Below are 11,276 nucleotides of genomic sequence, written 5' to 3' on the forward strand. Positions count from 1 at the left end.
CCAAGTTCGCTTCAGCTTGAGGTCACGAACAGATGGCCGGACATTCTCCTTCAGGCTTTTTTGGTAAACAGCAGAATTCATGGTTCCATTTATCACAGCAAGTCTTCCAGGTCCTGAAGCAGCAAAATAGCCCCAGACCATCACACTACCACCGCCATATTTTACTGTTGGTATGATGTTCTTTTTCTGAAATGCAGTGTTACTTTTACGTCAGACGTAATGGGACACACACCTTCCAAAATCTTTTGTCTCGTCAGTCCACAGAGTATTTTCCCATAAGTCTTGGGGATCATCAAGATGTTTTCTGGCAAAACTGAGACGAGCCTTTGTTCTTTTTGCTCAGCAGTGGTTTTCGTCTTGGAACTCTGCCATGCAGGCCATTTTTGCCCAGTCTCTTTCTTATGGTGTAGTCATGAACACTGACCTTAACTGAGGTAAGTGAGGCCTGCAGTTCTTTGGATGTTGTTGTGGGTCTTTTGTGACCTCTTGGATGAGTTGTCGCTGTGCTCTTGGGGTAATTTTGGTCAGCCGGCCACTCCTGGGAAGGTTGTTTTTGCCATTTGTGAATAATGGCTCTCACTGTGGTTCGCTGGCGTCCCAAAGCTTTAGAAATGGCTTTATAACTTTTTCCAGACTGATAGATCTCAATTACTTTTTCTCATTTGTTTCTGAATTTCTTTGGATCTCGGCATGATGTCTAGCTTTTGAGGATCTTTTGGTCTACTTCACTTTGTCAGGCAGGTCCTATTTAAGAGATTTCTTGATTGCGAACAGGTGTGGCAGTAATCAGGCCTGGGTGTGGCTAGAGAAATTGAACTCAGGTGTGATAAACCACAGTTTTAACAGGGGGGCAAACACTTCTTCACACAGGGCCATGTAGTTTTGGATTTTGTTTTCCCTTAATAATAAAAACCTTCATTTAAAAACTGCATGTTGTGTTTACTTGTGTTATCTTTGACTAATATTTAAATTTGTTTGATGATCTGAAACATTAAAGTGTGACAAACATGCAAAAAAATAAGAAATCAGGAAGGGGGCCAACACTTTTTCACACCACTGTAGTTATGTCTTCTGCATGATTTGATTTAGTTTTTCTTAAAGGGATAGTTCACCCCAAAATAAATATAATTTACTCACCCTTAGGTCAATTAAAACCTGAATGACATTCTTCTGTAGAACATAAAAGAAGATTTTCTTTTTCAAATGGTCAGTTTTTTTTCCTCCATATAATCTGTTTGGTTTCCAGCATTTTTCAGATTGTCTTCTTTTGTGTGTTAGTAGAAGAAATAAAGCAAAACGGGTTTGAGGGTGAGTAAATGATGACAGAATATTCATTTTTTTGGTTGAACTATGCCTTTAAGTTATGCTATGGCCAACTTTTCATCACTTAAAAGTGTGAATATTGTTTACTTGTGATGTAAAGTGGCCAGAGATTGTCTACAATACTCATTTTGAAAAATGTATTTATTTCGGTTTAGGAAACCTACCAAATATATATTTGTTCAAATATGCAATGTGTGACATGCAATATCAGTCCATTTTTTAGCTCTCTGCTTCAGCGTTACATAGTCAAATGTCATTTTAAAGATTTCATTGTCTACTCAGCTGCGCTGCGCTTCGTCCTGATGTGCTGAATGATGCATTAGTCAAGCATCTAGTGATTCACACATTCACAAAATAAACTAGATAGTATGTACTACAGTCATCTAGACATTGTGCGACAGCTACTCGTGCCAAAAGGACGTTTATTTCTGCTCGCGGTTCATACTGTCAGGCAGATGTAATGAGCTCAATGCTAACACTGAGGATTTTATCATCGGGGTTTGATTGACTGGCCGTGAAAGTGTGAAGTGCAATATTTACTGTGAAATTAAGTTCCCAAAATACTCGTGTGAAATGAGTACTCAATAGAAAATAAAATATTTGAGATAGAAATCAACATGGGTGGTCAATAATGTCATGATCACCGTTGTCTCTATGCATTCAGCAATCAGTTTATCTTTATAAGAACTAACGTTAGCTCGAGTAGATCGGATCCAGGATGACGGACACGCTGGTACTCACCTTCCAGACTCGGCTATCTGCGGTCATGGAAACTGTCCTCAAGACCACCATGTACGAGATCACCAGGTTAGTGGAGGAGAGCTTCTTGGAGCAGATGGATCGAGGCAAACGAGAGGCAGAGGTGATAAAACGGAGGCTGATATTGTCGGAGGCCAAGCTGAGAGAACGGGAGAGGTTTAAGAGGGTGAGGTGTGTGGACTGTGGTCGGACAGCAGTGTCCAGGAGGAGGATGCTACACAGATGCCCCGAATCACAGAGCAGTAAGTAGAAACATGACTTTCCAAGAGGACCGTCGCTAGGTATGCAGTGCTTACTTGGGTCAATGACAAATAAAAAATAAGAATGTGTGTTGCCTCTAGTTTCATACATTTATACAAAATGTGTATGCCATTTTCAATAATAATTGTATGAACAAACAAATGGTTGGAAAAATATAAAAGTAACGTCCTTTCTGTACAAGTTTCTAGACATTCAATGTATTATATTTGTTATATTTTATAAGAACTTAATGACCTTGACTTAAAGTAATGAGGATCTAAAGCAGTGGTTCAGCCTTTTCATCTATTAATAATAATTTATTAATTTAAAGGCACAATATGTAATTTTCGCAGCTAGAGGGCGTGTATTCAAAATAAACAAATAGACAAAGGCTTAGTTTGATGACGCTGTGACTGAGTGTGGAATCATGGGAGTTGTGGTCTTCATCCCCACAGCCGATGCAATCTGACGGGACTCGGGCAGAAATCATGTTCATGGATGAGCTAATGATTTATTAACGTAGAATGAAGCAGGGTGAGGCTGAAAGCCGTCGAAGCGAAATGAGGCCGATGAACGAGCGTGACACACGGCTTGAAAGCAGCGGAGCTTTTATTATGCCACAGTCGACCGCTTCCGCTCCTTCCGGTCGTGCGTATGTGGGGTAAAGCAGCGCTGTTTTATCACACTAGATACATTTGAAAGTTCTGTTATAATGCTACTCTGTGCGGTCATCACCGGTCTATTAAAACGCACAACATATTAAAGCGTCTTTGGTGTTTCCATGTTTTCTACAAAACAAAACTGGAAATCGAGGGGTTATGACGTCATTGGCAGGCGACACAATGACACTATGGACACGGTCTGTGTCACTAGTTAAAATTGCTGATTTCTCTGGATTTAAACATTCTTCGAAACATTTGGGATAATGTAAGTACACAAGTCAGCAAAATATATAACACTGTTCTAGTGGTTTTTGGATATTTTAATAAAAAAATCTTACATATTGTGCCTTTAAATACTTTTAAGTAATCTTGTAGCCCCCTTGGAAATTTTCTGAGGCCCCCAAGGTGGCCCGGAGTCGTCTTTGACCCATGTACCACATTACACATATTCAGTTAAATTAAATAAGCTTGGTTAAGTCCAACAATTAATTAGAGACTGAATGCTGCTCTGTTATTATTATTATTATTATTATTATTGTTTTCATTTTTTTATTTTATGTTTTTATAGGTTTGGACCACCCACTGGTTGTAAAGCAGGAAAATGCCTCTGACAGTAGCTGGAAGTGCAGTCCCAAGGGAAGCGCAAATCAGGAGAAGCCTTCAGCAACTCCAGAATCTAAACAAAATGTGTGTATGGTATTGTTTTACTGGTAATATCCAGTGGCCCAGAAGACAAAAAATATTTGGACTTTTTTGAGTGTCAGAGAGCATCTGTGTTTTTTTTTTTGCACATGCCATTTGATTTGATATCATCTAATGCAATAAAATTCATGCATTTTAAGCTTGGCTTAGGTGTCCAAATATAATAGCCAAATACTGGGCCATTGTAGTTTGCTGAGATGTTATGTTAAAAAATATGTTGGTATCATTTTTGAGTAGTTTCTAATTCACGTGTGTTTTGTGCATGACAGACTGTTCAAGTGTGTGAACCTAAACCTGGAGGAGAAGTGAAAGAGGAAGCAACAGAGGCTAGAGACCCGCAAGCTCGTCTAGTGATACATCCTCAAATACACAAACAAAAAGATCCTCTGAGCGGTGTTAAAGAGACCAATGGACTCCGCAATCCAGATTCTGACCACAAACCAGGTGGCACATCTTGCACTGAAAGACCAGGGGATGAAGATGAGGTCAGACACAGAAACCTCCCAAAATGGTTTGACCCTAAAACAGACCCTTCAGCATGGTCTTCCTTTTCACAGCCAGAACCAGTCAGGACCTCAGTATCTTCAGAGTCTCCGGGTTTGAGACCGCAAGTGGGCAGCATAGACTCAGGGCCTGTTAAACAGGAAGTTGTAGTGATGCTTCCACCAGACTGGGAAGATATGGAAAGGATCAGGCCTCAGGTGGTTTCTGCTCATAACAGTGCTAAGAAAACACAGTCAGATCTTCAGCCTGGAGATCCTCTCACCCCTAGACCTCAAGTACAGGAGCGAGTCTCGTATCCTGCGCCTCCCATCAAGGTTCAGAGTCTTGCACCACAAACCATGCAGCATCTCAGATCACCCGTTAGGAAGAACACAAAAATTCTTCTACATCCCAATTCAGTTGTGACGGATCACGGCGCCGTTGATATAGACCGGGTACAGTCCATCTGCAAAGCCCTTCCTGCTACAAAACCTCCTCATGTCCGTCAGTATCCTGAAGGAGCCGCTACAGGTGAAAGAAATTTCAATACTGTACACCCAGGAAGAAGTCTGCCGCAGTTGGTCAGTATGAGGGTTCAAGGGGACACGCGGCACCATTCGGCAAAGACGATGCACAATTGCAGCCAGTGTGGAAAAGGCTTCTCTCATCTGTGTCACCTCAGAGCTCACCAACAGATTCACACAGGTGAGAGGCAGTTCTGCTGTACCATCTGTGGACGGAGTTTCACCAAACTGAGTAACTTGAAAGCACACCGCAGGGTTCACACTGGTGAGAGACCTTACATCTGCACAGACTGTGGGAAAAGGTTTACTCAGAAATGCAACTTGAAGAGACATCAGAGAATTCACTCTGAATTCACTCACTCTAATGTATGACGAGACATGGAGGTGTGATAATGGTAGAATCTGTTACTTCACATTGCACATTACTGGTATTAATATCCTTGTGGGGACATTTGGTCGCCATAATGTAGGGAATACCAGGTACACACACACACACACAAACATATATATTCTTTATGCAAAATTATTTTTATTTTTTTTGTACATTTTGGGGTGAACCATGACCCGGGCAGTTTCACCCATACTTTGGAAATTGTCTCTGCTTATTCATGGTGGTTTGGTGGTTCCTCTATTTAAAGTGTTTATCTCACTTCAAATAGGAGTTTTACAAGCCTTTATGAATACAACACAACTACTCAAGTATATACTGTTAAATTAGATCCCTTTTGATTTGTTTGTGTATTCAGATGCGTAGCATTAGCTCTTTGAAATGGTGCATATATAATGGTGCATTGCTCTTTTTTTTCTTTTCCTTTACTAGATACCCAGTGAAACTGCTTGAAGAACACATTTATGTTGTACACATTTATTACAATAGTTACATGTTCATATTTAGATGTCAATGGTTGTAGGTTCAAACCTATGCGGGGGGCCCACGAAAGCACCTGCTAAACTTCAGATAACTATTTTGAAATGTAATGGCATTAAATGGCATGTTTCCAGTGTTCTTTAGAACGTAACGAATGAGTGACAGTATAGCAGGTAAACCACATTCAAGCTACTTTCTCATCTGTTTTTAGTTTAATATCTTTTGTTGATTTAATGCCACACACTGAGCAAACTTCTCCAGTAATGCATGCAAACAGATTATTGGTGATTTAGGTACACCACAGTAAGCCATGTACATTACAGGCTCTATGACTGTAATTACAATTATTTTATCTTTTTTTTTTTCTGTGAAAATTAAAAATCTAAATGATGAAATTGCATTTTAAATGGACCAAATGGCAGGAAGTTCATGTCTCCATTTCTGTCATATACAGTATGTGTTGTTTTGTAATGTTCATGTCAGCAAAATTAAATACTTCTCCATCTGTTTGGTATGTACATGGGTCATGAGTTGTTCTCATGTAGTCATTTTTGAGAACTGGCACATTCTCCTTTCCTACTGCACTTAATAAAATAATACTAAGTGGTTACAGCACATGATGAAACATGATGCAACACTTTTTTAGTGTTATCCAGTTTTTTTGTGACACTTGCTATCTGGACACACAAACAATCTCACATAATTTAGAAAAGGCTAAATGGTAAAATGCAAAACCTAATAAAGTATGTCTTAAAATACTTTTATAAGCAATTAGGGAATACACAGCCTATAGGGCTACAGCGTGGACATGTGATTTTTTCTATTTCTCCCACCAGGTGGCATCATTCTGACTTCCATGAATTGGATTAAAAAAAAAAAAACATTTGCTATATTTTTTTACTTAAACACTGTATCCAATGATTGATAATTAACTGTTACAATGTAAAATATTTTTTTTCTAATATTTGTAACATTTTATATAATTAAATTGTGCATATATTAGAGGTCAGTCTTGTCTAGTACCATGCAATCCCTTCACAATAGAAAATATTAAAGAATAAATATAATTAAAACAAAATCTGTTAATTTCATTAAAAAAAGTTGCACTCAATGCCGAGGATCCAAGTGTGATCCCTAAATGAAGAAGGGTTCACAAGGAGTTTATTATATGTCATTTAGAGGAGTTTATGTCATTTAGTGTGCCTTGTAAAGCAGAAAACTGTATTGTTATATTATGGCATACGTTTGACCATTCATGCCCTTCATTGTTCTGTATATGATTTCGATCTTCAATAACACTTTGAAGAAGCGTCAGTGAGTATGATGTGCATTGCATGATGTGCAACCAGAATTCATCACTGAAGTGTTCAAATCAAGACAAAAACACAAGGTTCATGTGGGTTCAGTGGCTGATGTGCTTTGCAAACTAGTAAACTAAACTGTAAGTGAATCTGTTGATTCAGTAGCCGCTTTGATGGATTCCGTGAATCATTCAATGAAGGATTCGTCAGACATTTTTGTCACTTTTCAATTCTGCTCATAATATTTTTTTGCCAGTCAGATACTAAAGTCTCTGCACTGGCTACCTATTAAGTTCCGTATCAGTTACAAAATATTATTACTTTCCTATAAGGCCCTTAATGGGTTAGCTCCTGCGTACCTAACTAGTCAAAGTCACTACATGTAGCCTACATAGGAACCCGATGTGACACACGTAGAATGGAAATTGATTGGAACAAAGATCCATTTACATCCATTACAGTCAAGTTGTTGCCATTTTTATACAGCACAGATCAGATAAACCAAACATCGTCCAGCGCACTAATGCACATGCAGCACACACTATTGTGCGGCGGCGTCATCCAGTCCACTGGAGGGCAGTAACAGAAAACCATCAACATTTTCTGCTTCCGCTTAAGATGACATTGTCAACATAAACGATCGTTTTTCTGCACAAACACTTGCTTTTCACGTTATTCCGCGGGTGCCTGCAGAGAAATTCGCTACGCGAGAGGATCGTTTTCATAAGGTGCTTACTGTCTGAATTGTGTGGCTTTTGTTATTTGTCACTGTTCATTTCATTTACTTTTTACATAAAAGGCCCGAAGAGAGAGGGTCACTTATTTTCTATTGAAAACCAAGTGAAAATATTCGTTATGCGTAGACGTATTTCTAATAACAGAATTTGCAGCGTTGCCGTAATAATCAGATTGTATGTTGTATCATGCACGTGGCTGCATAAACAACAATAACAAAACGCCCACCTGCTGACAGTCTTGACGAAAAATTTAGATTTGGGACATCTTGACACGGGTTTTAGTTGGTCGTCGTGATGCCAGTAATAATGTAGTTTTCTGACTTTGTCTTTATGTCTTTTTAGGGTGATTATTTTCACCGGAGTCATTCACTGCATCAAGGTGTCCTCACGGCAACAGGACGATGTCAGAAGCCCTTTTCCTCACATTCCAGTCTCAGCTCTCCGTTGTCATGGAGACCGTCCTCAAATCAGCCATGCTTGAGATAACCAGGCTGGTAGAAGACAGCTTCCTTGAGGAAGTGGGTCATCGTAAACAGGAGGTGGAGGTCTTAAAACGAAGGTTGCAGTTGTCTGAGAGTAAACTGAGGGAGAGGGAATGGGAACAGGGGAGGAAGACACAATGCCCAGACTGTGGCCGAACAGGAGATTCCAGCAGCAGAGATGAGAGCCAACCTGTAGAGACAGTCCGGGGTGAGATACAACTACTGTTGTTATTGCTGACTTAAACTATTAAAATCCAACCATCAGTCCTTTTGCGTTACAGCTTATCCTTTTGTAGGGAGGGCTGGAGCCTATGCCAGTATCTCAGGCCCGAAGGCAAGCTATTAAAAAACATATTAATTACTTGGAAAAAAAAAATGAGATGTAAAAATTAAACTTATAACTTGCATGAAAAATGGAAATGTTGCCTTGGCAACTGACTGAAAAAAACAAGTTAAAATACTAAAATTATTCACACTGAAATAAAAATAGATTTAAGCAAAACTAAAGTATTTAAAAAACAAAACCCAATGAAAAAGATTTTTTATTAAACTTTTACCATTGTTATATTATATATTTATTTTATTTTTTTAATAAAAATAAAAATTTACTATTAAAATACAGCTATTATTATTAATTTATATATAGAATAATCAATTTTTATACACGTATTAACTCACACAAACGTACATATATATGTGTATAGTTACATATATATATACTATATAACTGTAATAATATATTCTATCTATCTATCTATCTATCTGTCCTTTTATAATAATTTATTGTTGTTATTATTTCTAATACTATTATTATTATTATTATTATTATATTCCTGCGCTTGGAAGTTGACTTGTTCTCCAGAAAAGCATGGCATTTAAAATGCCTGAAGAACTTCAAAAGGTTAATTTGCAATTTAATAAATATTCGCAAATTACAACAGTGTGCAGTGCTTTTCCATTATATCACTGACATTATCACATGACGTTTTAAGAGCGGTTTATATTCCTACATTACAAAATACTTTCTTTAATTGCAGTTTTGTCAGTACAGTATTCTTTAAATTATTGTAGTCCTCATTTATGCGTTGCAGTGCATCTGTGATCTTACTGTTAAGAACATCAGTTATATCATATATATGTTTTAGTATATATGTTCAAACACTTTTTGTGCTGTTCCTTAATTTTGTATCCTTTCTTCTGGTGCAGGAGCAGACACCCTTTGTTTAGGCCTAAGCCTGAGAGATCAATCTACCAATCAACCTACACTAACTGAAGATGCGTGGAGTGCCAGACAACACCTGGAGTCTAACAAACAAACAACAGCACACTCACACTCTAAAGAGAGGAATGATGTACACCCACAGAATGCAAAAGAGATCGTCACACCTAACTCCAATGCACAAATTCATCAGGATTTTCTGCAGAGGCTTCTGGGCAATTCAGCCGTTCACAGTGAGTCCACTAGTGACTTCAAACCCAGAGTGAGTGATTTAGACAAATCCGGAAAAACCGTTACTCTTGATAAGGAAATGGACTCAAACCACTCAAAACTGTTACAAAGTCCTTTGGCTCAGGATGTGCATGAGGATTTGCCGTCGTCTTCGCCAAACAGTAGAGTAAAAACAGAAACAGAGCTGGATCTTCTACCTGTCAAGGAGGAGGAAGAGATGGTTCCGGTGTGGGACAGCGTCAACAGAGATGACAGTTGCCATGCAGAAATGGCTGATCCGAGTCAGGGAGAGCTCAGAGGACCTTGTGATCAGGAGGAGATACAGGTAGAAAGCTTTCCAGGTCTAAACTCTCTCGACATGCCATATTTCACACCTTATTCAGTCAGCACACTGGTACATCAAGGTATTAGGGCACAACATAGTCATTTATGCACAACAGAGCTGATGCTTTCTAGCATACCAGAGAGGTCACATTCATTTGTCCAACCAGAAAATGGACACAGATATCCTGGTTCAAAGAGTTCTGTCCTCTATTCTCACAATGATGTTTGTCCAGGCCAGAAAGCAATGCGCCATGAGCAATACCCAAAGTTTTTCTCCCAGGACAAACATGGGACGCCTGAACAAATCCATGCAGAAAGATCCCACCATTGCACCCATTGTGGGAAAATGTTTGCAAGAGCATGTGACCTTAAGGCTCATTCGCTGATCCACAAGGGCAAGAAACCTCTGAGCTGTCCGCAGTGCGATCAGACATTCGCGTACAACTTCGAGCTCAAGGCTCACCAGCGAAATCACTCAGGGGAGCGACCTCACATCTGTCCACACTGCGGCAAGGCCTTCGCTCGAATGAGCAACTTCAGGCAGCATCAGAACATCCACACTCGGGAGAAACTCTTCAGCTGCACTCAATGCGGGATGCGATTCAATCGAGCCACCAACCTGCGAGTTCATCTCGGACGACACAGCCACGCGGGGAAGACCTACAATTGCCCTTTTTGTGGAAAGAGCTTTCTGAATCCCAGGCAAATGAAGGCTCATTTACAGAAAGCCCATGGAAGAGGCGGGAAATAAACACATCTACTTTATGTTTGGAAATTCAGTTTGAACTGATTCTGAATTGGATCAATTCATGTTTACATATTATAAATGGTCTGCACTGTTAAAACTCAAGAAGATAGCAGAGGACCCAATGTCCCATCGTTTCCACCTTAGAGACAACTAAAGATCTGGACAAATTGTTATGCATGGAATCTTTGCATTATGGAAAGATGAGGAAACTTAGGTTTCCTTTTAGGTTTAATACATCTGCATATAGAAATTGGAAAGACTGATTTACACCAACAGGAAATATTTTGCTGTTGTATTATCAATGTATAATAGCTGGTATATATTATATATTTAATGTTTTTATGTATTCCCTCCAACAACAGTAAAGGCACAGTATGTAGCACATCCTCGGCTCTTACCGGAGAATGTTTGCCTATTTAGAATTCATATTTTCACTAAAAAGGTACCCTGGCCTTCACTTAAATTGTGATGTGTCCCTGTTGTTTCAACTTTAATGGCATTTTGTTGGAAAAAGTAAATGAACCATCAGATGTAGCACCTCTCTTTCTTGTTCTTGACAATCAGTCCCACCTCAGCAAGTCAGTAAAGTTGGTCCAAAATTCTCCAGTTCCATTTCAGTCTTCCATTCAGACGTCAAGTCTCCTTTTCAGTTTTTTTTTTTTTTTTTTTTTTT

General features: G+C 39.0%; 2 protein-coding genes across 4 annotated transcripts in view; both read left to right on the forward strand.

Moving 5' to 3' along the window:
- Positions 1 to 1,757: 1,757 nt before the first annotated feature.
- LOC107674213 (zinc finger protein 578) lies at positions 1,758 to 5,200 on the forward strand. The gene is made up of 3 exons (XM_016468117.1): positions 1,758 to 2,324; positions 3,553 to 3,671; positions 3,956 to 5,200. Exons 1-3 carry the CDS (start codon positions 2,042 to 2,044, stop codon positions 5,063 to 5,065), a joined length of 1,512 nt encoding a protein of 503 aa, XP_016323603.1. The 5' UTR covers positions 1,758 to 2,041; the 3' UTR covers positions 5,066 to 5,200.
- Positions 5,201 to 7,451: 2,251 nt separating this feature from the next.
- Positions 7,452 to 11,276, forward strand: part of LOC107674214 (uncharacterized) — a 10,096-nt gene continuing 6,271 nt past the window's right edge. For 2 of the 3 annotated variants that reach the window (XM_016468119.1, XM_016468118.1), the window contains exons 1-3: positions 7,452 to 7,590; positions 7,942 to 8,289; positions 9,288 to 9,856. In XM_016468119.1, the coding sequence (XP_016323605.1) occupies positions 8,001 to 8,289; positions 9,288 to 9,856 (858 nt within the window). In that variant the 5' untranslated portion in view covers positions 7,452 to 7,590; positions 7,942 to 8,000. The remainder of the gene's footprint in view (positions 7,591 to 7,941; positions 8,290 to 9,287; positions 9,857 to 11,276) is intronic. The other variant, XM_016468120.1, reaches the window with a different exon arrangement.

This window comes from Sinocyclocheilus anshuiensis, unplaced genomic scaffold (genome assembly GCF_001515605.1).
Source record: "Sinocyclocheilus anshuiensis isolate Anshui unplaced genomic scaffold, SAMN03320099.WGS_v1.1 scaffold728, whole genome shotgun sequence".
Classification (NCBI taxonomy): domain Eukaryota; kingdom Metazoa; phylum Chordata; class Actinopteri; order Cypriniformes; family Cyprinidae; genus Sinocyclocheilus; species Sinocyclocheilus anshuiensis.